The 25,919-nt window shown below is 44.9% G+C and overlaps 1 protein-coding gene across 6 annotated transcripts in view; it reads right to left on the bottom strand.

Moving 5' to 3' along the window:
• LOC140895978 (2,7-anhydro-N-acetylneuraminate hydratase) overlaps window positions 1–25,919 on the bottom strand; it is a 63,929-nt gene that overhangs the window by 13,408 nt on the left and 24,602 nt on the right. For 3 of the 6 annotated variants that reach the window (XM_073306994.1, XM_073306995.1, XM_073306997.1), the window contains exons 5-8: window positions 19,660–19,719; window positions 18,001–18,108; window positions 10,446–10,502; window positions 2,709–2,839 (exon numbers count right to left, since the gene is read on the bottom strand). In XM_073306994.1, the coding sequence (XP_073163095.1) occupies window positions 2,709–2,839; window positions 10,446–10,502; window positions 18,001–18,108; window positions 19,660–19,719 (356 nt within the window). The remainder of the gene's footprint in view (window positions 1–2,708; window positions 2,840–10,445; window positions 10,503–18,000; window positions 18,109–19,659; window positions 19,720–25,919) is intronic. The other 3 variants (XM_073306998.1, XM_073306999.1, XM_073307000.1) reach the window with 3 other exon arrangements.

Below are 25,919 nucleotides of genomic sequence, written 5' to 3'. Positions count from 1 at the left end.
TTTCTGTTACACTAGTGGGGCAACTGTTTTCACTAAGATTTTTTTCTGATGACATGTCTTAGTATTGGAAATAATTTTATTACTCAGTGTGACGGGGCAAGGCCAGATGGCTATGGAAAAGTAGTGGGAGATAGATATATTAGCTCCAGGCTAAACAAATCCCTGGTACCAGGTTAAGTGAAATGGAAGCTGCTCCAGGTCAATTAAGACACCTGGGGCCAATTAAGAACTTTCCAGAAGGCAGGGAGAATGCTATGTTGATAGGGACACCTGAAGTCAATCAGGGGCTGGCTGAAACTAGTTAAAAGCCTCCCAGTCAGTCAGGTGCGGGTGCATGTCAGGAGCTGTGGGAGGAAGTTGAGCTGTTGGAGAGGCTGAGTAGTACACACCATATCAGGCACAAGGAAGGAGGCCCTGAGGGAAGGGTGAAGTGGAGCTTAAGGAAGTGAGGGCTGCTGTGGGGGAAGTAGCCCAGGGAATTGTATATGTCATGTTTCTAAAAGGTCAGCTACCATAGGTGATACTAGTAGGGTCCCTGGGCTGGAACCCGAAGTAGATGGTGGGCCCAGGCTTCCCCCCCTCCCCACCTTTGCCCCTTGATTAATCACTAAGGCTGGGAGACAACAGAGACTGTGCAAGGAAGAATAACTTCTCCTCACCTCCCTCACTGGCTTATGATGAAAATGGCTCAGTAGACTGTGACCCTTGTCTCTAGAGAAAGAAGGGTTACGTGGAAGATCACAGTGAGCCTCTGAGGCTAGCTAAATCCGCCAGGAAACATGGGACCCACGGAGGCAAGGACAGAGCTTTGTCACATCAGGAAATCTCTAACTGAGCAGGGTCCCAGTCAACGGAATGATGTCAGAAGAACTCAGATTTTTTTCTCTTGTCTCCAGTTTGTTATAAGAATTTACAAACAATAACTGGGCTGCCTTCAAGGAACTGGAAAAAAATATGTCTTTAGTTCTATACTAAAAAAATTCTGAGACTAAAATGGGTCTGAGAATACAAAATACAACATCTCTATGTTTATATTTTTAAGTCAAGGATCACAATTTCTTTATGACCTCTAGTCCAGGATAAGTGCTGCATAATATTTACTGGCCCTGAAGGTGTTTGCATTGGTCCCACTGGATGTTCTGAGAGGTGAGGAGCTATCAAACCGTAAAAATCACATCATTCTGATTCTCATCTTCTTTTCCTCCCTCACCCACTTCAACTCTGGCACGATTTTTAGAAACTGATACTTCACAGACTGTTCAAGATTATGGACCAGTGAAGACAAATGACTTCAACAGGAGCTGCACAACAGTAACTGAGACTATCTGAACAGTTAGAAGATGTAATCCAACCTGGCTAATTCTAGTGGTTTTAGAGATAATGTTACAGAAATTAAGTATTTTACAAAAATAAAAGGGGGATAATAAAAATAAGATATTATGGTCTGATATCTCAATCTCTCAGGATAGAAAAATAATGTATGTCATTGAGAAATGGAAATGCTTGGTTTTCCACAAGCTGACCTTCCAAGGAATATTTCTAGCCTTGAAAATTAGTAAAATTATCACACCTTGAAAATGTCTCTGTGGCATTCAACAAAGCACTTAAGCAGGTCCTTAAGTCCCATTTAAGCATATGTTTGTGTTCTTTGCTGAACTGGGGCCCTTATGCACTGGTTCACAAGTAGACACAGCGAGTCCCAGACTCAGGGCCATTGTCATTCCAATTCCTCCATTTTTGAGGATTCTATCCTTTTCTGATAAATACAAGTTTTACATTCAACTTGCAACTAAATTTTCCAGTGAAGCTATAATAGTTTAGTTAGTTAATTTGGCTAGGTTGGTGATTTTGGACAGCCTGGAGATGCAATTTAAAAAAGAAATTAGACCGTGCTTGGAATACTAAGTTTCAGGAGAGAAAGAATGACCTGTGGCTAAGGTACTAGTGTTGGACTCCGGAGGTTTGGGCTGAGCTCCCAGCTCTGTCACAGACTCACTGTGTGGCCCTGGAAAAGTCACAGACTTTGCCTCAGTTCTCAATCTATAAAATGGATATAAAACCCCCTACCTCACAAGGGAGTTGTACGGATAAATTCATTAATATTTGCAGTGCATTCAGATACTACAGTGATGGAGACATGCATGTCCCTAGATAGATACTTTCCGCCACAGTCTGATTACCGCCTTTGGTTTATTCTTCCTGCCAGGACGTAATAACAACTACGAGCATTTTCCTTTAACTAACGTGAACGCCAATATTTAAATCAATGTAATTTAATCGATCATTTTTTGTATCACTGCAGGAGATCTACATTTAGAAGAAGGTTCAGGCTTCTTGTTCTCTAGGAGGGTGACGGTCAATTACACTCAGCGGGGAAAAGAGCTAACTGGGGCTAGGTTTACACGACAAAGTTTTGTCGGCACAGCTATGTCGGCAAACCTCCAATGTACTGACAGTGGAGTTCTTCTGACGACATAAGTAATGTTGTTTGGAGGAGTGGTGCTACTGTGCCGACAGGAGAAACTCCTTCTCTCATCATAAGCTGCATCTACACTGTAACTAGACTGGCAAAACATCTGTAGCATAGACACAGCCTTAGTCTCTCGGAAGGGGAAAGTTACATAAAACGTGTGTAACTATAACACACCATATTTGTGTTTGCACATGTTTATTCTTAGAACAAATATGATAAAAAAGATGCTGTAAACCTTTTATCACCCATCCAAAAATGAATGAGGTCGATGTCATGGCAGGATTTGGCTAACAAAGAAAATGTACTTTCTGCTTCATTCCTCCAATTTCCTCTCACAAACGAGTGGGCAAAATGCCAGAATCCAACCTATGCTTACAAGAAATAAACAGTAATTAATGAAGTGAATAGATACAAGTAATTTATAGTTTAAAATAATTAATAATCCCAAATCTTAAAGGCGGGGGGCTTGACAGCTAAGAAGTTGCTAGATTGACAGGCTCACTGAGGTCTTATAATAAGGATCAGGTACAGCAAGAGAAGCAGCAGTGCAGGCTTACCTCACCCTATGCCCTACAAGTGTTTCTGACTCTTGACCTGAAAGGACAAACTTTAGGGACTCAAGTGTCCATGGCTTTCAATCCCTGGATTCCTTATGAGACTATCAAAGTTACCAATTAGTGCTAACCATGGTTGTCTTCTATATTGTGGACCCCTGTCTACTAGAAACTTGAATGAAGACACCAAATTCATTTCAGCTAGAAAAACATCACCTTGGTGCATACTCCAAAAACATGTTTGAAATTTGTATATTGCATATTCTTAACATACAGAAAACACAGTTAAAGACCACTGATCCTGTAAATGATGCAGATTTCAACCACATATATATATCAGATAAAATTAAAAATAATATTATTTTCAATTTTTTCTTAGTGAAAAGGTTGTGGTAAAATGGAACATTTAGCAAAATACATTACATTGTGTCAACAGTATTTCCATCTGAAATGTCGCACACATTTCACGAACTTCTTCAGTATACTTCTGTGACAAAAGTGGGCTGTGTTTATCAAATGAACTCCATTTTGTACTATGCACTGAAGATATATCTAAACTTTCCCAAAGCAAGTAGGTAAGTATAGCCGTCAGTACGTTTCCTGTATAGGGTGGTGTTTATGTGGCCATCGCTTATTAGCACTGTAATGTCTAGGAAGTGGATCTCTTGTGTGGACTGGTCCAGGCTGAGGTTGATGGTGAGATGGAAATTGTTGAAATCATGGTGGAATTCCTCAAGGGCCAGGATGGTGTTTTCTGGAAGATCACCATCCTGGCCACTATGGATGTAGAAGCCATTTACACACAAAGATGGACTACAAGCCATCAGGAACAGTATCTCTGATAATGTCACAGCAAACCTGGTGGCTGAACTTTGTGACTTTGTCCTCATCCATAAGTATTTCACATTTGGGGACAATGTATACCTTCAAATCAGCGGCACTGCTATGGGTACCCGCATGGCCCCACAGTATGCCAACATTTTTATGGTTGACTTAGAACCACACTTCCTCAGCTCTCATCCCCTAACGCCTGTACTCTACTTACCCTAGGTTGATGACATCTTCATCATCTGGACCCATGGATAAGAAGCCCCTGAGGAATTCCACCATGATTTCAACAATTTCCATCCCACCATCAACCTCAGCCTGGACCAGTCCACACAAGAGATCCACTTCCTGGACACTATGGTGCTAATAAGCGATGGTCACAAAACCACCACCCTGTACCGGAAACCTAATGACTGTTATACTTACCTACATGCCTCCAGCTTTCATCCAGACCACATCACAAGATCCATTGTCTACAGCAAAGCTCTACGATACAACCGCGTTTGCTCCAACCCCTCAGACAGAGACAAACACCTACAAGATCTCTACCAAGCATTCTTAAAACTATAATACCCACCTGTGGAAATGAAGAAACAGATTGACAGAGCCAGAAGAGTACCCAGAAGTCACCTACTACCGGACAGGTCTAACAAAGAAAGTAACAGAATGCCACTAGCCATCACCTTCAGCCCCCAACTAAAACCTCTCCAACGCATCATCAAGGATCTACAACCTATCCTGAAGGATGATCCATCACTCTCACAGATCTTGGGAGACAGGCCCGTCCTCGCTTACATACAGCCTCCCATCCTGAAGCAAATACTCACCAGCAACCACACACCACACAACAAAAACATTATCCCAGGAACCTATCCTTGCAACAAAGCCCGTTGCCAACTCTGTCCACCTATCTATTCAAGGGACACCATCATAGGACCTAATCATATCAGCCACACAATCAGAGGCTCGTTCACCTGCACATCTACCAATGTGGTATATGCCATCATGTGCCAACAATGCCCCTCTGCCATGTACATTGGCCAAACCGGACAATCTCTACGCAAAAGAATAAATGGACACAAACCAGACATCAAGAATTATAACATTCAAAAACCAGTCAGAGAACACTTCAACCTCCCTGGTCCCTCAATTTCAGACCTAAAAGTGGCAATTCTCCAACAAAAAAACTTCAAAAAAAGACTCCAACGAGAAACTGCAGAATTGGAATTAATTTGCAAACTGGACAGCATTAAATTAGGCTTGAATAAAGACTGGGAGTGGATGGGTCATTACACAAAGTAAAAACTATTTCCCCATGCTAATTCCCCCCCACACACTGTTACTCACACCTTCTTGTCAACTGTTTGAAATGGGCCATCCTGATTATCACTACAAAAGATTTTTTTTCTCCTGCTGATAATAGCCCACCTTAATTAATTGGTCTTGTTGCAATTGGTATGGCAAAACCCATTGTTTCATGTTCTCTGGTATGGCAACACCCACTGTTTCATATATATCTTCCTACTGTATTTTCCACTGCATGCATCTGATGAAGTGGGTTTTAGCCCATGAAAGCTTATGCCCAAATGAATTTGTTAGTCTCTAGGTGCCACAAGTACTCCTTGATTTTTTTGCTGATACAGACTAACACAGCTACCCCTTTGAAACCTTTGCTAAACCTGTGTTCCTTGCTTTCCTTTGTCCCCACAGGGCTTAAACTAGAAGCCCAGAGCATCCATAGCCTTAGTGGAGCTCCGCAGGAACATGAGTAAGCAACTGTGAGGCTCAGGAGGTCTCAGACACAGATTTCAAGGTCTAGGGCAGGAATGTCCTATGTCCCAAGGAAAGGCACAAAGAGGTCTAAGTCTTGGAGAGTGTCCTAAGGACCCAGACCCGGAAATGGTGATGAGATGCTATCCAGACCCAACTGGCTTGGAAGCACATGAGAGCCAGTATACATATTCACTCAGACTGGTGTCCATATAAAGGGGTATTGGGCCAGACGGTAACAACTTATACTTCCTATAAACTCCAAAAACGGAGTTCCAGGAAGCAAAACAAAAATCACAGTCCCTCCCAATCTACTTAAGTATAAACAAATAATTTGCCATCTTCTTTGTGAATGATCCAATCCAGATTTGTTTGCCTAAGTGTCACAGCAGAATTTGCTGAATATCTAAAATCCTTTTCACTAAAAAAAGGAAGCTAATTTCCTGAGTGTTAGTAATGTAAAAAGGTCATAGGAAAATTCTGCTTTTCTAAACACCTGATTTCTGCCAGTTTATTAAAAATGCTTACGCTGGGGACACAATTTATGTGACTTTAATTTTGCTCGAGGTAAAGCGTGCAAAAGTAGATAGTATCATTTAACCACTGTACTTGGAAACTGAAGTATTCCTCCTAAAACAGAATAGTGAACAAAGACAATGTTTGTCTGCTTGGAATTTGTAAGCTACATTAGTTTCTGACATACTAAACCACAAATGAAATGGTAGGGGAAAAACATTATTGACATTTAAATAAAATTTAATTTCAGTGCTTGAATTTTTAAATTTTCACTAACTTTAAACAGTGATGATCTAACAGTAAATTTCTTCTGACTTATATCAACTTTAGAAATAAAAATCCAACATTTTACTAAGAAATTAAAAAAATTCATTGGTAAGGCCCACACAAAATAATGCTCTCAGCACCTTTTTGTAGCTCTGATTAGAAGTTACCACAAACTATTTCCAGATATCGCACATTCCTGCTGATTCAATAGATGCTGTTGGTATACAAACAAGGATATACATGAGAAGGAGCTAGATTCATATGGGGGTAGAGTGTGGGAGAAGAGAATCAAATCTGCCAAATAAGATGGGACAAAATATGAGAGATTCTCCCTCGCCCACACACAAATACTTTTAAAAATGGATTACACAGTCAGCAGAAAGTTCAAAACAAAAAATTTGTTTAGGGATGCTTCTCGTTACAAGGGTCATGGAAGTGAAGTCAGCAGTTCTCCAGTGATTTACCCCCGAGTTTTGGCAACAAGAGGATTAAGCCATTTGTTTTCTAAAGCATTTAAAAAGGAATATTTCTAGTTGTTTTATGTTCACAATAGATGATTAATAAAGAATATAAAAAATACACAAGACTTAAAAATAGTAAAATAAAAAAGTCTGTTGTCTCAAATCCTATTTAACTAATTAAATTTTGTAACTAAGAAGGAAAAGGAACAATAGTATTCAGCACTTAATTAGTTGCTTCTAGCACACTTGAGAATATGCTGAATAGCATATATGCTAACTGTTATGTACGCTAAGTACCATTGTGTTCTGCACGGGCTGAAATTGTGGAAAAGCAGCATCACTTGCCCCATAACCTCAGCCGTGCAGAACACAACAACATCCACAGCCTCAGGAACAACTCTGATATCATAATCAAAAAGGCTGACAAAGGAGGTGCTGTCGTCATCATGAATAGGTCGGAATATGAACAAGAGGCTGCTCGGCAGCTCTCCAACACCACTTTCTACAAGCCATTACCCTCTGATCCCACTGAGGGTTACCAAAAGAAACAACACCATCTGCTCAAGAAACTCCCTGAAAAAGCACAAGAACAAATCCGCACAGACACACCCCTGGAACCCCGACCAGGGGTATTCTATCTACTACCCAAGATCCATAAACCTGGAAATCCTGAACGCCCCATCATCTCAGGCATTGGCACCCTGACAGCAGGATTGTCTGGCTATGTAGACTCCCACCTCAGGCCCTACGCTACCAGCACTCCCAGCTATCTTCGAGACACCGCTGACTTCCTGAGGAAACTTCAATCCATCGGTGATCTTCCTGATAACACCATCCTGGCCACTATGGATGTAGAAGCCCTCTACACCAACATTCCACTAATACTGATACTAAATACTAATACTGATACTAAACTGGGAGGAGTGGTAGATACGCTGGAGGGGAGGGATAGGATACAGAAGGACCTAGACCAATTGGAAGATTGGGCCAAAAGGAATCTGATGAGGTTCAATAAGGATAAGTGCAGGGTCCTGCACTTAGGACGGAAGAACCCAATGCACAGCTACAGACTAGGGACCGAATGGCTAGGCAGCAGTTCTGCAGAAAAGGACCTAGGGGTGACAGTGGACGAGAAGCTGGATATGAGTCAGCAGTGTGCCCTTGTTGCCAAGAAGGCCAATGGCATTTTGGGATGTATAAGTAGGGGCATAGCGAGCAGATCGAGGGACGTGATCGTTCCCCTCTATTCGACATTGGTGAGGCCTCATCTGGAGTACTGTGTCCAGTTTTGGGCCCCACACTTCAAGAAGGATGTGGATAAATTGGAGAGAGTCCAGCGAAGGGCAACAAAAATGATTAGGGGACTGGAACACATGAGTTATGAGGAGAGGCTGAGGGAGCTGGGATTGTTTAGCCTGCAGAAGAGAAGAATGAGGGGGGATTTGATAGCTGCTTTCAACTACCTGAAAGGGGGTTCCAAAGAGGATGGCTCTAGACTGTTCTCAATGGTAGCAGATGACAGAACGAGGAGTAATGGTCTCAAGTTGCAGTGGGGGAGGTTTAGATTGGATATTAGGAAAAACTTTTTCACTAAGAGGGTGGTGAAACACTGGAATGCGTTACCTAGGGAGGTGGTAGAATCTCCTTCCTTAGAGGTTTTTAAGGTCAGGCTTGACAAAGCCCTGGCTGGGATGATTTAACTGGGAATTGGTCCTGCTTTGAGCAGGGGGTTGGACTAGATGACCTTCTGGGGTCCCTTCCAACCCTGATATTCTATGATTCTATGATTCCACACAAAGATGGACTACAAGCCATCAGGAACAGTATCTCTGATAATGTCACGGCAAACCTGGTGGCTGAACTTTGTGACTTTGTCCTCATCCATAAGTATTTCACATTTGGGGACAATGTATACCTTCAAATCAGCAGCACTGCTATGGGTACCCGCATGGCCTCACAGTATGCCAACATTTTTGTGGCTGATTTAGAACAATGCTTCCTCAGCTCTTGTCCCCTAAAACCCCTACTCTACTTGCGCTATACTGATGACACCTTTATCATCTGGACCCATGGAAAAGAAGCCCTTGAGGAATTCCACCATGATTACAAAAATTTCCATCCCACCATCAACCTCAGCCTGGACCAGTCCACACAAGAGATCCACTTCCTGGACACTATGGTGCTAATAAGCGATGGTCACAAAACCACCACTCTATACCGGAAACCTAGTGACCGCTATGCCTACCTACATGCCACCAGCTTTCATCCAGACCACAGCACACGATCCATTGTCTACAGCCAAGCTCTACGATACAACCGCATTTGCTCCAACCCCTCTGACAGAGACAAACACCTACAAGAGCTCTATCAAGCATTCTTACAACTACAATACCCACCTGCTGAAGTGAAGAAACAGATTGACAGAGCCAGAAGAGTACCCAGAAGTTACCTACTACAGGACAGGCCCAACAAAGAAAACAACAGAACGCCACTAGCCGTCACCTTCAGCCCCCAACTAAAACCTCTCCAACGCATCATCAAGGATCTACAACCTATCCTGAAGGACGACCCATTACTCTCACAGATCTTGGGAGACAGGCCAGTCCTTGCTTACAGACAGCTCCCCATCCTGAAGCAAATACTCACCAGCAACCACACACCACACAACAAAAACACTAACCCAGGAACCTATCCTTGCAACAAAGCCCGTTGCCAACTCTGTCCACATATCTATTCAGGGGACACCATCACAGGGCCTAATCACATCAGCCACACTATCAGAGGCTCGTTCACCTGCACATCTACCAATGTGATATATGCCATCATGTGCCAGCAATGCCCCTCTGCCATGTACATTGGCCAAACTGGACAGTCTCTACGCAAAAGAATAAATGGACACAAATCAGACGTCAAGAATTATAACATTCAAAAACCAGTCGGAGAATACTTCAATCTCTCTGGTCACGCGATTACAGACCTAAAAGTGGCAATTCTTCAGCAAAAAAACTTCAAAAACAGACTCCAATGAGAGACTGCTGAATTGGAATTAATTTGCAAACTGGATACAACTAACTTAGGCTTGAATAAAGGCTGGGAGTGGATGTATCGTTACACAAAATAAAACTATTTCCCCATGTTTATTCCCCCCCTCCCCCCGCCCCCTGTTCCTCACACGTTCTTGTCAACTACTGGAAATGGCCCACCTTGATTATCACTACAAAAGGTTCCCCCTCCCTGCCTGTCTCCCCCCCGCCCCCGCTCTCCTGCTGGTAATAGCTCACCTTACCTGATCACTCTTGTTACAGTGTGTACGGTAACACCCATTGTTTCATGTTCTCTGTGTGTATAAAATCTCCCCACTGTATTTTTCACTACATGCATCCGATGAAGTGAGCTGTAGCTCACGAAAGCTTATGCTGAGATAAATTGGTTAGTCTCTAAGGTGCCACAAGTCCTCCTTTTCTTTTTGCGGATACAGACTAACACGGCTGCTACTCTGAAACCAACCCTTTACTACCAAGGCACTGATTAATAGGAATAACTAAGCTCAGACAATACCATGACACACACACTTACGGGCTCCAGATGCTGTATGTGGCAGATGTCTCCAATTGCTCCAGCATCTAGTAGCTCCTATATAAACAGACAGCGAGGAAACATAACTCAGTTTGCTCTGCCTACTCAGGGACACAAAGCCTCTTTCTGATACCACAAATAGACATGGCAACTCTTGCGAATTTATCGCGAGTCACAATTTCTGAGTCAAATTAAGTCTCACTCACGATCTAGCGATAGAACTCTCGAATGTCAGGATTTTTTTTGAGCTGCAGCACATTCTGAAAATGGGTTTCTGGTCAAACAGGAGTTACCTCCCACAAACAAAGGAATGTGGTTTCTCCAGTAGACAGTTACTTCCAAAGTACTTTGAAAGACATTGAGAATTTCATTTACATATCAGATAAACCAAGCTATCAAGCTGGGGGGAAGGGGGGAAGAGGGAGAGACACCATGGCTACACCCCAGCAGGGAAGAGAAACTTCATCTGAGGTATAAAGAAGGGGGAGAGCCAAACCTCAAATAAGCAATTGAATCAACTGGGAAAAAAAGAACGTACTCACCTTGTGCGGTAAAGATGGTTCTTCGAGATGTGTGTCCCTGCGGGTGTTCTACTGTAGGAGTACATGCGCCCCCCTGCGCTGCTGATCAGAGAACTTCAGTAGCCGTGTCTGTTGGGCTCGCAGAGTCATGGCGAGAACTCCGAAGCAGAGGGGAGGAGGGTGGGTAGTGGAGCACCCGCAGGGACACACATCTCGAAGAATCATTGTTACTGCACAAGGTAACTTCTTTGAGTAGTGTCCCTATGGGTGTTCCACTGTAGGTGACTCCCAAGCAGTACCCCCCTTGGAGGGCTGGGACTTCGGAGTTAGGTTAGTCACAGATGAAAGTACTGTGGAGCCAAAGATGGCATCAGAGGCAGAGTCCCCGATGATTGCATAATGTTCTGCGAAGGTGTAGACTGATGCATCCATCAACCCTTAACCAGGGGGCAGGTCTAGTCAGGGAGACCAGGGGTTTAAAAAGCCTGCTCCTAAGTGACCAGAGGAGATAGCAAAAAGAAGCAGCTAACAGGGGAGTTTTGCGAAGGAGTTCTCCAGGTGAAGGAGGAGCCTTAGGGTGCACTGAGGATACCTCTTGCACTGAGAATACCTCTCCAGGGGAGAAAACTCCAGTTATTAGGAAGAGACAGGTAATAGTAATAGGGAATTTGATCATTAGAAACAGATAGCTGGGTTTGAAATGACTGGGAGAACTGCATGGTGACTTGCCTTCCAAGTGGGAAGGTTGCAGATCTCTCAAGACATGGGGAGGAGCCTGTGGTCCTGGTACATGGAGGTATCAATAACAAAGGGAAGGATAGGAGAAAGGTCCTGGAGGCCAAATTTAGGCTCATGGTATAACTCATTTGCCTCTCTCCAGTGTCACTATTCTGTAGTATCAAATGTATTTATAGCTAAATATCAATTTAAGTCAAACTTAACAGCATCTCTTTTAACTTGTCAAGATCGTTGTGACCCCGGAAGCCTCTCACTGCCAGCCAGCAGAGGATGCAACATATCGTAACTCATACAAGACCTGACACACTCATTGCCCCACCTCACTATAGTCATAATCTGTATCTAAAAGGTGTCTTGTAAGGTATCCTATATAAACTGGTGACATGCTGGTCATTCATATTATTGTGGGGTGTATGAAGAATTATAAATATGTGCCGGAAATACATTCTCAAAATGTGTTTGGCAGGCAGTGTTTAAGTCATCCTGTTCTGGACAAAGAAACATGGTTCCTCTTGCTTGGATGTTTCTCCAATGTAAACTGAACAAGAGAGACAATTAAATTACTTTTACATGCAAGACAGACAAAGCCATTAGGCAAACCAGTGTGGGGGGTGGCCACTTAATTCTCTCAGTGCGGGATGGACGCTGCAGCTCCAGGAAACCTTCCCACATCCTGAAGCAATATCATTGAACTTTGGAAAATATAAACAAGGACAAAGAGCCATCTTGGGTATCCATTACTGAGCAGATGCAAAATGTCAGAGCTCCTGTACATCTCAGAAAAGTGGAACCTTTTAACAAAGAGGGTTGGAAGTCTCTGAAAACTGAACATAAGTGAGAAACTTGATTAGACCAAGACTGTAGCTTGCTGAAGTTAAATTTAATCACTAGAAAGCATATTTTGGTTGTAACTTTTCATCTCTTTCCCTCTTACTAGACCTCACTTAAATCCTATGGTCTTTGCTAACCAACTTATTTTTAGTTTTACTACAAACCAGCTCAATGCTATACATTTCAAACGAGTGTGGGCTTTCAACTAAACTAGCAGGTTGGTGTTTGTTCTGTGTCTTTGGAGGCAGTGAACTTACTATCTTCTGTGAGGGTCCACTGAGAAGGACTGGATACTGCAGGGGAGCCAGTCTGGGAGGAATTCGGGGCTGGAGGGGCTGTTGGGGTCACCCTTCCAGGCTGGTGGAAGCCAGGGTGAGACCATTGTGCTGTGAGCATGATACTAGTATCAGGGCTCTGAGCCAAGGCCACACCACGGAACCAAGGGTGCAAGGCAGGTGGTGCCAGAACTCCTTACTGGCCCGGGTTGAAACCCAAAGCATCACACTGAGATCTTACACAAAAGTGTACCATTATGGATTTTTTTGGGAAATAAAGACTTGGTATCTTTCCACAAAGTGGGAATTAACTGTTCCAACTCCATACCCCCTTTACCCTTCCAGATAATATGATACTTTTGTAATCCTATATTTTAACTGCCATGCATTTCTAGACAACGTGTGCCCATTTGATAATCTTTCATAATACACATTTCCACAGCTCAAATCTGTCATTAAATCTGATTGTCAACTAAAGCTTTACAAATACAGGTTTCATCTAATTACAACCACTGACAAGGCCCCCACATACTCAATTAAGTACAAAATCAAGCATCCACAAGACTCAAATAGTTGGCAAGGAAGGCAGGGACTCCAGAGTCACACAGGCAGCCATCTCAAAGGAACCACTCTTCATGCACTGGTTGAGACCAGGTCTCCATCCGCCGTTCTTTTTCTGGGTTAAGAAATAGTGAGAATAAACACTGTTCCCTATGTGTTATGATGGTAGTGGTCCCATGGCACCCAAATGTAGGAGGTGGTTTACTTCTTCCCGTAGAGGATGTTTATGAGAGGGGTCACTGAAGAGAGACAGGAAGGGAGAGTGGGTAGGGGGGATGGAGATGAATGGTATTGAATAATCTGTGCTGAGTATTTCTAGAACCCATTTGTCCATGGTGATGGCCTTCCATGCTGAGTAGAAAGGGGTCAAATAGTGTCCAAAATAGGGGTCAATAATGGTTTCAGCACTGAGGAATGGGGGAGGTGTCTCAGGCCCTCGAACAAACCCTCAAAATTATTGTTTTGCAGAGGGTTGCTGGGACACTGATGATTGAGCAGGGAGTGGTCGACACCTTGGAGATCTGTCTGCGTTTTTGTGTATCATATTGTCTCTGTTCCCGGGCGTAGGGGGCAGCTCTTGCAAGCTGGGTTGAATAGTATTTCCCCTGTTTTTTCCTCTGCAGATGTGTATATCCTGAGGGAATGAAGAGTTGCCCTAGATGCCTTCAAGGTGTGAAGGGACTCATCGGTCATCATGGCAAACAACTTCAGACCATTAAAAGGGGGATCCTCCACAGTCGATGTACTTTCCTTGAGAAGCCGGATAAGTGAAGCAATGAAGCCTGACGCATGACTATGGTGGCAGCTTTGGAACGTGCCCCCATATCTGCCACATCTAGAGACGTCTGTAAAGCAATTCTGACTAGGCAATGGCCCTCTGCAATCATCACTTTGAATTGTTCTTTTTTGTCCTCTGGTATATATTCAATAAAGTCTGACATTTTGGAGTACAGTGATTCCTTGCTTAACGTTGTAATCATGTTCCTGAAAAATGCTACTGTAAGCAAAAAGATGTTAAGTTAATCCAATTTCCCCATAAGAATTAAAGTAAATAGAGGGGTTAGGTTCCAGGGAAAAAAATTTCACCAGACAAAAGACATTGCATACAGGATAAGTTTTAAATGATTTTAAACAAACGATGTAATACTGTACTCACCAATGATGATTGTGAAGCTTGGCTGAAGCAGGGGCATAGCGGGGTCGGGGCGTGGGGGCTTGCCTGTTCCCTGGCTGGAATGCCAGGAGGGCAAAATGGGGTGAGTCCCTGCGCCCTGACCCCACTCCCTGGTAGGAGCGTTGGGCGGGCGGAGCAGAGCAAGCCCCCGAACCCTGACCCCGCTCCCCGACTGGAACGCCAGGCAGGTGGGTGGACCAGGGAAAGCCAAACAACCTTATAACGGAACACTGCACGACTTTAAACGAGCATGTTCTCTAATAGATCAGCAACCTAATAACAAAACAATGTTAACTGGGACAAATTTAAGTGAGGCGTTACTGTAATTTGTATGGTCATATTTTTCCATCAGTGCAGCATAGTTAGCAGTTGAAATTGGAAAGTGGCCGATGAACAGGCCTTGCGGTCAAAGCAGTCTAACCGTTTCCATACTTTGTCATAGGGAGTGGATCTGCAGTGGTGTGGGGTGAGAGAACAAAAAGTCCATCCCCTTTGAGTGGACATAATATTTTTTTATCTGCTCTTTTGTAAGTGGGCGGGATAGTTGCCAGGGTCTGCCATATATTTCTTGCTGGTTCCATAAGTGCTTCATTTACTGGAAGTGCAATCTTTGATGATGTTTGCAGAATGTCTAGTAATTTATGTTGGGACACTGGAACCTCCTCTAGAGACTCTAAGGAATCGGTAGTTCTTCTGAACAGCTCTTGAAAGTATCTGAAATCATTGGCTGTTATGTGTGATGGAGGCATCATGGCCTCATCGAAGGAAGAAGAGAAAATGTTGGTTGTTGGGGTAGTTTCTTGTACCAGGGTTTCTTCCTGTTATTCAAAAATTTCACTGAGAGTGGTGGAGGAGATCTAGTCCTCTCTATAGAGTTCGGGAGTCTAGGGTATTGTTTCCTGTATGTCCCCCGGGGTCCCCGTAGGGCCATTATGTAGGGAATGGCATAGATGATGGCATCCATGGGTGCCCATATTGTATCTAGGTGTCAGCTCAGTGGTGATATTTGGGCTGTACAGGTGGACCTAATACCATACTAGTTTGAATGGGAGAGGAATGGCATGATGAGTAAGTGCCCTCTTCTTCATCCTCCCTGGAAAATGGAGGGGCCAGAGGTGAGGTGGGTTGGCATGGGTACCATGTGCACCAGAGTAACATCTGTGCTGAGGAGTGGTGAGTCCGGTGTTGACCAGATGAGTCAGTCCTTGTGGTGAAGGAATTAGTGCAGTACCGATGGTTTCGGTACCGAGACGGTCCAGATGCACTGTGCCATTGCAGCTGGAGACATCTGTGCGGACGTCAGAGCACGCTGCGCCATGGGAGCTGAAGGTGGCGCCGTAGCCTGTGGAGAACCTGTCAGTGTCACACGTTTGGACAGCTCTGTCGGTACTGTGGTGGAGGAGGCAGGCATCTCTTTGCCTCCTGACTGAGCCTGCCCGCTTGTGGTCGCTGGCTTTTTTAGTATGCTACTGGAGCATAGGCACCGACTCCACGGGTGCTCTGGGGCTGCAGCACCCACAGGGAAAAATTGGTGGGTGCTCTGCACCCAACGGCAGCTCCCCGCCCCCCCGCCTTAGCTCACCTCTGCCTCCGCCCCGAGCACGCCGCCACGTCCTGCTTCTCCCCCCTCACTCCCAGCACTTGCACCGCGAAACAGCTGTTTTGCACGGCAAGCCTGGGGGGAGGGGGGAGGAGGCGGGGCCGGGGCAGGGATTTGGGGAGGGGTCCAATAGGGGCAGGGAGGGGCGGAGTTAGGGCGGGGACTTTGGGGCAGGGGTGGAGTAGGGGTGGGGCCGGGGGCGCGAGCACCCACTGGTACCGAAAAAGGTTGGCGCCTGTGTACTGGAGGACCCTGGTGCTTTGTACGTACTCAGCCATGGTACGACTGGTACTGAGGACTGAGAACAAGCCGGAGACCGTTTCTTTTTCAGTGGCTCTTTAAGAGGGGAAGTTGGTCCTTGTTTTCTTGCCATCTTTTTAGAGGAGTGATCTTTCCTCTGTGACACAGGTGAAGTCTGTGTGTCAGAAGTGGTTGTTGGACAACGGCATCCAGAGGGAATCTGCTGACTGGGGTCGGATGCCGAGCGTAGTGACTTCTCCATTAGAATAAGTTTAAGTTTTAAATCTATTGTTTTCCTGGGGCGAGCTTTTAAGTTGTGGCAGCGAGAGCATTCTTGTGGGATGTGTGTCTCAACAAGGCACCAGATGCACTGAGTGTCCATCGGAGATTTGGAATCGCCTCCCACAAAAAAGGCACCTCTTGAAACCCAGTGAACCAGGCATGGCTCCAACCGTAGCGAGTCTGCCATAAGGGTGAAAATGCACTACCCTAGGGGGTAATCAAACTTAAATAACGAGGAAAAAAATTGAGAGAGAAAAAAAAGAAGAAATGGGGATAACGGGGTTAGTGAAATCTAACTAGAGTTCTAAATAGGCCATTCTGATGCTAAAGCTAAGTATCAAGTGTTACGCTTCCGAGAGCTGTGTCAGGCCGAGGGCAAATGAGAAGGAACCGGGGGGGTCTGGTTGCACAGCACTAGATAGGCATCAACAACAGTGCAAATTGGTGAGGGCACATGTGCGACCCAGACAGTCAATGCTGCTGAAATTCTCCAATCAAAGGTGCAGGGACGCTCATTCACCTGAAGTGGAGCACTGACAGGGACACTCCTCGAAGGAGAATCCTAAATTTCAGCTGACATGCATTTCTAGACAATATGTGTGCCAATTTGATAATCCTCCATAATACACATTTCCACAGCTCAAATCTGTCATTAAATCTAGTTGTCAATTAAAATTTTAGCTCTAAAACTTTACGAATACATTTTTCATCTATTTACAACCACTGACAAGGCCCACATATACTCAATTCAGTACAAAATCAAACATCCACAAGACTCTGAAATAGCGGGCAAGGAAAGCAGGGAGTCTGGAGCCACCCAGGTAATCATCTCAAAGTAACCCCTCTTTATGCACTCAAGTCTTAGTCCCCAGAACCAAAGAAGTTACATAGAGGAGTCTCAGTTCCCTCCAGGTAGCAGTGTTGCATTTCCCACTGATACAGCACACTCTAACAGCTCCAAAGTAGCCTTGTAGAAAGATTTCTAAAAGACGTTTAACGCTTGCTGGTCCTGGAATGCCAGCTAATTTATAGCCTAATCCATTTGGGCAATCTCTTAATGGAATTTCATTTACAGCCTTATTTTCTCAGTTAACTGAACACCTAAAGTCCTGGCCTAAACTTTCACAGCTGCTTCTTGTAATTCTAAATGATTATTTTTCATGCGCTGACAACCAATCACAGTAGTACTAGGAGTGTGACACATAGCAGTACAGGAATTTATTGACCCTACTCCCATGACCAATGTCAAGCTCACGAAAGTTAGTACCCGTGTCACATAGCAGGAATGAACATTTACTGACTCCACTGGTTACTGTCCGAGCAATGAGTATACCTTTATCTTCAGCGAGGCTGGGCAGTACCGTAGGACATGGCACACTGCAAGCATGACATTGTTAGCTTTACATACAGACACAATGTCTTTGCAGTCCTCAGGTGTTACCTTATAAACCAGAGAAAACAACCCAGTCAGTTATTTCTATTCTGTCTGCATTATGTACCACAGTTACTGCATGAATCCGCTAACTGTCACAACACTTGCAATTTGAAAAATACGTTTTATTAAATATCTTTGTAGGCACTTATGTGCTAAATTGAAATTTTATCTGCAACTGTATGAAAATGGCACTCACCAATAATTCTCTAGTTATGTATACGTTTGCACTATCAATAGAAACTACATTTAACTAGACCAAAGCACTCTCCTGCAGGGTGAAACTTGTCATCCAAGATTTCAGCACATATTTTGATGTTTGGAAGGACCTACCATACTGGATATCAAAGTATCTGACATTAGAGGAAGGGTGGTTTTAAGGCACTACCCTTGGGACTCCTTGATTTTACGACATTCGACTTACGACGAATGGCACTTATGGCGTTTCTGAATCGACCCCCGATTCGACTGATAACAATTGGTTTTGACTTTACGACACTTGTTCCCGCAATGGAGTGCATTGCAGTTCCAAGTTATGACGTTTTGACTTACGATGCAATTTTTCAGGAACCAACTGTGTCATAAGTCCGAGGACTGCCTGTATTGGGATCAACTCCTAGGCTCTGCCAGACTCTGTTACCATGAGTATGTTGCTTCTCTGTGCCTCAATTTCCATCTATAAAATGAAGATAATATTCCTTCTTTTTCCCACACTGTGTCTATCTTGTCTATACTCTGAGGGGAAAGATGGTCTCTTCCTACATTTATGTATAACACTGAAAGCACACTAATACAAATATAAACAATAATAAAAGATATGTTATTTATATAGCACCCCAAAACTGGTGAAGATTTAATCCATCTGTAAAGCAACTTCAATAGTACAAACTTGGAAGTGCAAAAACATTTATGTAGAAAGACAGGTAGATTGCAGGAACTGGTGTTCCTCCGACTCTCAGAATTAGCTCCCGTGCCCACTGAAGTCAATGGCAAGGCTCCCACCGACATCAGAGGTGCAGGTTCAGGGTACCTTATTGCAGATAGCAGGACAGTATTAAACCAAACATTTCATTTCTTCTTCTTCTAGATTCTGCAATGAAGTCAAAATCCGGTGCCTAACGTTATGGTCTATTGCCAGAGAAATTACATGATATCATAAATTTAACATGACCACCTTACTGCAAGATCCCAAAGCCAGAGATGTGCTGTAAGGAAGCAAACCTTACACTATAGTTACAGACAGGCAGAATATTATTTATTACATTAACACCGACATGTGCTAGGGCTGTACAAACACACACACACTTTAAGGGAGTTTCTACCCTAAGGAGTTTATATTCTAAGTGAAATGAAAATAGGAAGGATCAGGGCAAGGAAGACTATGTACAATTTTTTTTCCATTTTTTGTTTGTTAAATATAAAAGAATATGGATCAGGGCTTTCATAATTAGCAAATGTAGCAGAAAAGATACTAAGACAAATTGATTGAAGATTTTACCCTGATGTTTGAAAATTATCCCCACTGTTTAAACTTTAACATTATGATCTTGCTTAACTTACTGCCATGGGCTTTTCCAACAAAATGTGGTAGCCTTTGTTAGCAAAAGCTATCGCTGGACCCTAGGAAAAGAGAGAAACCAAAGAGACAAGTTACAAGAAACTAAATGTTTCTCCCTATCATTGTTTACTCACAATTAGAAATAAACAACATTTTTCAGACGAACAGTTTATTCAACAAAATATGCAGTTTCGGGCCACCAAAACTACGTGAGAATTTCACACAACTTCACTAGATAGTTTTGGCCCATAACATTTTCTGGGCTAGATTTGCAAGGGACGTTAGATGTCATTCACAAAACCAAAGGAAGCGGAAATGCCTCCCCCACTCCATAGACCCATGGTACAGGACTTACCTAGGGCCCCGTGTACCCTGGCAAGTTTGCGTGCAGTAAAGCAGCTGTGAGCTCTGTAGCTCCCGAGGTGCACAGACGGCCAAGGAACCGAGTGTGCAGAAACTGTGCAGATGCAGCGCTCTAAGATAACCACCCCGAGGAGGGGCGTAGAGCTTTCTGTGCTGGGGCTTACAGCACTCTGGTGCCAGTGTAGTCGCCGGGGTGATGACACTGCTGCGATTGGCCTCCAGGAGGTGTCCCACAATATCTGTTCTTACCTCTCTGCCCATCGGTTTGAACTCGACTGCCCTGCCCTCAGGTGACCCACTGTCAGCCCCACCCCGGACATTCCTGTGCAAATTTGAAAGTCCCCTTCCTGTTTGCTCGGTGGTACGTGCAGTGGTCTCAGCGCATCTTTCCAGGTGGCCACGCCTGCTCCACGCACCAGGCGGTCCCCTGCTTGGAGCAATGTCAAGCTGCTGGACCTCATCGGGATTTGGGGAGAGGAGGCTGTGCAGTCCCAGCTGCGCTCCAGCCGTTGGAATGATGATACCTACAGACAGATTTCTAGATGCTTGACAGAAAAAGGCCATGACCGGGACACACGGCAGTGCGGGGTCAAAGGGAAGGAGCTGCGGAACGCCTACTGCAAGGCATGGGAGGCAAACTGCCACTCCGGTGCTGCACCCACCAGCTGCCGGTTCTACAAAGAGCTGGAAGCGATACTCGGTGGTGAGCCCACCTCCACTGCAAAGTCCCCTGTGGATACTTCATTGGCTTGCGTGCCAGCTGAGAGTGCACTGAGCCGGGAGGAGGCAATCTTAGATGAAGGAGGGAGGGGAACCCAGAGGCAGAGGATGACTTGGAGGCCAGAGATGCATGCAGTCAGGAGCTCTTTTCTACCCTGGAGGAGCCTAGCCAGTCACAGCGGTTGGATCTTGCCGAAGCACAGACAAGAGAGGAGGCCCCTGGTAAGTGGATCTGAGTTTGGGAATTGCTGATGTGAGATGCTGGGGGCAGGAGGGTTGCAGGAAGCAGGCTTGTCTCCCACCGCATGCCTAGTTTGAGCAGCGGAACAGGCTGTTGATACACTCCCTCACTTCACGGAAATCTCCCTCAGAGATCTCCAGGAAACTCTCGTGGAGACACTGGGCAATCCACTGCCGCAGGTTCCTTGACAGAGCTGCTTTGTTTCTTGCCCTATTAACCATAAATTTCCTGCAGCACTGTGCCATTATGGGTGGGGTGAGGGGACACCATTGCTGCACAGAGGCTAGCTGCATAGGGGCCAGGGCGGAAGCCACAGGCCTGGAGAAAACCCTCCCTTGATTCCCTGCTCACCCTCAGCAGCGAGATATCTTCCATAATGACCACCTCCTGTGGAATGTGTGAGGAGAGGAATGATTATCCGGCCCCCCCTACGGTGCTCACTGTCCCCAAGTGCCCAAGAGCCATGTGCCCAGTGTACAACAGGGTCCGGGAACAATGATTTACCCTGCCCCTGCAGCTACTCACCATTTTGGGAGTCTCGTGGCTTGTGTGTGCTTGCCTGGGGTCAGCCAATTAGTATCAGGTGTGAGAGTACTGGCTGTGTTTTAAAGCATTGAAACAGTGTTGTCTATGTTGCAAACAATACTGTTTCTGTAAAATGTTGCATTTAAACTTCACAGAGAGGACCTTGGGAGGCCAGCCTCCCTTATGGGCGGCAGAACGGTTGTGAAGAATTAGGAAGCGTCCAAGAAGAACTAAGGAGGACTTTATGCGTGAGGTTATGATGCACTCCGCCGCTGAGAAAAAGGAATTGAAGGAGTGGCAGGACAGCGAGAAGAGGGAACGAAAGGAGAATGCGGCACACCAGAAAGAACCACCGAGCAGCTCGTAATAGTTCTGGAGCGCCAAGCAGACACACTCCAGGTGATACTAGCTGTTCAAACTGAGCAGCTCTGCGCCCGCCCTCCTCTGCAGCCGCTGTCACAAAACTCTTTCCCATGCGCCCCCCAGACACACACACACACCCCGCCAACACACTCCTATCAACCTCCTGGCTCCACTGTCTACCCGCAGCATTCCACTCCTCCCTCCTCACAGTCCAGCAGTGTGGACTCCCACTACGTACTGCACTCAACACCCATCCCTCTGCAGTTTGGCCCTGCTGACGTACAGCACCCGCTGCATCGTACTCCAAAGGAGAAGGTTGGGTGTGATCCCTGGGCATACACAAATCTGTAGCCATCCCGGGACCCCTCCTCCTCTTGAGACCTTCCGTTCCCCCATCCCCCTCCCTGCTGATGAACTTTTTCATTTGACTCTCTCCTCTGGTTGCTGTCTTTCAATAAAAGAATTGTTTGTTTGAAACCAATCTTTTTTCTATTAAGTGAAAGCAAAATGAGCACTACAAAGCAACATACAATTATGTTAAGGCCCCTTCTTGCATCATGTGCACCATCCACCTCTTAGCATTACAAGCACCGCAATCCCGAGCATAGCAACAAATATTAGTGGCTTTCAGCTTCAGATTTCTGCCTCAAAGCATCCCTGATCCTTGTGGCCCCGTGTTGCGCCCCTCTAATAGCCGTGGTCTCTGGCTGTTCAAACTCAGCCTCCAGGCGCTGAGCCTCTGCGGTGCAACCCTGAGTGAAGCTTTCATTCTTCCCTTCACAAATACTATGGCGCGTACAGCACACGGCTATAAGCATAGGAATATTGTCATCGGCCATGCCCAGCTTCCCATACAGGCATCACCAGTGGGCTTTTAAATGTCCGAATGCACACTCCACAGTCATTCTGCACTTGCTCAGCCTGTTGTTGAACCTCTCCTTGCTGCTGTCAAGTTGCCCCGTGTAGGGTTTCATGAGCCACAGCATTAAGGGGTAGATGGGGTCTCCCAGGATCACAATGGGCATTTCAACTTCCCCTACGGTGATCTTCTGGTCCGGGAAGAAAGTCCCTGCTTGCAGCTTCTTGAACAGGCTAGTGTTCCAAAAGATGCATACGTCCGGCACCTTTCTGGACCAGCCTGCGTTAATGTCTGTGAAACGCCCACGGTGATCCACAAGTGCCTGGAGAACCACTGAGAAATACCCCTTCCAATTAACGTACTCGGTGGCTAGGTGATCTGGTACCAGAATTGGAATGTGTGTGCTATCTATCACCCCTCCGCAGCTGGGAAGCCCATTTGTGCAAAGCCATCCATAATCTCACACACGTTGCCCAGAGTTACGGTCTTTCGGAGCAGGATGCGATTGATGGCCCTGCACACTTCCATCAACACGACTCCAATGGTCGACTTTCCCACTCCAAACTGGTTAGCAACCGATCGGTAGCAGTCTGGAGTAGCCAGCTTCCACAGCGCAATTGCCACGCACCTCTCCAGCGACAGGACAGCTCTCATTCTCGTGTCCTTGCTCCGTAGGGCTGGGGTGAGCTCATCACACAGTCCCATGAATGTGGCTTTCCTCAAGCAAAAGTTCTGTACCCACTGCTCATCATCCCAGACATGCATCACGATGTGACTCCATCACTCAGTGCTTGTTTCCTGAGCCCAAAAGCAGCGTTCCACTGTGGTCAGCACCTGCGTGAATGCCACAAGCATGTCTCATGTCACAGCTACTACGTGTGGCGAGATCGATGTCACACTCCTCTTGCCTTTGTAGTTTAAGGAATAACTCCACTGCCACTCGTGACATGTTGGTCAGTGTGAACAATATTCTGGTCAACAGCTCGGGATCCATTCCTGCACCCAGAAAGAGGCAGGGCAGGGCGTGCAGTACACAAACCGTTGAAAGATGGCCCCAAATGCGGACGAAAACACAGGGATCGCTGGGATGCGAAGCAATGCATCATGGGGAATTGAGACAAGACCCAGGATGTCCCGCTACCCCTTCTACCTTCCCACAAGTCTTAGTGGCAAAAGAGAAAGAGGTGCCCTGTGGGATAGCTGCCCAGAGTGCACCGCTCCGAATAGTGCCGCAAGTGTGAACACGCTATTGCGCAGGCAGCTGTCAGTGTGAACACACAACAGCGGTTTTCCTTCGGCACTCTCTGAGCAGCACTGTAACTGCCGGTGCTGTAACTTTGCCAGTGTAGACGTGCCGTAGGATGTCTGAGGCCCAGGTTCAAGTCCCCATTCCATCTCATTCAGAGGAGGGATTTGAACTAGGGACTCCCACTTCCAGCAGAATAGTCCAGTGGTTATGGTACTGAGTATTCTGGGATAGCATCAACTCAGTCACTCCTATGGAAGCTGTTACACTTGGTATAAAATACTTAAATAGTCACTGGGGTAGAGACAGAGAATGACACTACAGCCTGCTGGTTAGGAGACTGTCTGGAAGGAGACACCTGCATTCCACTCCCTCCTCCAATAAATTATTAAGCTGTGAGAGACTAAAGTTCAAATCCCTGCTGTAAACCAGGCAGAGTTGAGACATAAGCCCAGGTGTCCCCCACCTCAGGGAAGTGCTCTAACCAAAAGGCTATAGGATATACGGGGGAGGGGGAGGGAAGGGTTGGTTGTCTGAATGGTGTTTTTGTATTTCCTTTGCTCTTCATAAAAAGCTGGCTAAAATCAAAACAAAGTGTTGAATTCAACCCAAATATTTTTCCTTCAGATATTTGTTTCTCTAAGAAAAGTGAAAAAAAAATTCATTTTGGGTTGATCCAAAACAATTTTTATTTTTCAGTATTGACTGTGTTAATGTCATGCCTTTTGCATGCAGCCACTTAAGGTTTGTCTTCTGATTTACATTCTTAATTTGCCTTCCTCTTCCTGCTTCATATAACAACTTCCTGAAGACCTTCTGGGTCTGTAGAACATTCAGACTACCAAGCAGTCTTCCCTTCGTTTGTTTAATTGGATACTGCAGTGTATTGTACTGTTTTATTGCCTTTTCGGCTTGGCATCAGTGGGCTTTGAATGAGATCCTTCAGCTGTAAGCTCTTTGGCACAGTCACTCTTTATATAACCTGTTCTATAAATACATAATCTCAAAAAGTGATTTTCTAGATTTTTTTCTGTTAAAAGGTGATATTCATATCTTCTCTAAGGGGTTCTAAATGCTAAGTATGATTATTATTACTAATAGAATATTCCATGTTTTAGTTCACTGACAATACTGCCAAAGTCCTTATGATGTTATAACTTCAATAATACTAGAGTTGATTTTCTAAGGGAAATTTACAGATTGATTTTTTCAGGGGAGGGGGTATTCCTTCTTTGAGCAAGTTAGTGTGGACAGGGGCGAGAAGCTGTAGATGTGATATGTCTTGATTTTAGTCAGGCGTTGGTCATAGTCCCACATGACATTCTCATAAGAAAACTAGGGAAATGTGGTCTACGTGAAATTATTATATGGTGGTTGCACAACTGGTTGAGAGATTGTACTTAAAGAGTAGTTATCATGGTTTGCTGTCAAATTGGGATCGCAGGTCAACTGGGATCCCACAGGGTCAGTTCTGGATCCAATGCTATTCAATAATTTTCATTAATGATTTGGATAATGGAGTTGTGAGCAATGTTCCTTCTAATTTTTTCCATCCGTGTGCGGAATAAATTTTGTTATGTGCACCGAGGTAATGTGCGGCTGTGCACCACCAGTAGAAACAAAAAACCTAGATATAATATATATTTTTAAAAAGTTACCACAGGGATAATTACTCCAGCCAGGACAGGTTAGGTATTTTAGAACTCACTACTCAAAGAATTAAATTAAAGTGTAAGAGAGAAATAAAAATTATGAAATGCGTAGACCAGACAAAAAACTAAAATAACAGCACTTTGAAAGAATAAAATTACAGAGAATATCTGTGCATTGCAGGAAGTACCAAGAAGTAACAACAACAACAACACAAGTATGTGTTGGGGGGTGAGTGTGACAGAGAGAGAGAGAGGGAGAAAGACACATACACACACACAGACCCAGAGTGTTT

Source organism: Lepidochelys kempii, chromosome 11 (assembly GCF_965140285.1).
Source record: "Lepidochelys kempii isolate rLepKem1 chromosome 11, rLepKem1.hap1, whole genome shotgun sequence".
NCBI lineage: Eukaryota > Metazoa > Chordata > Testudines > Cheloniidae > Lepidochelys > Lepidochelys kempii.
This window is presented reverse-complemented; position numbering and strand designations above follow the sequence as displayed.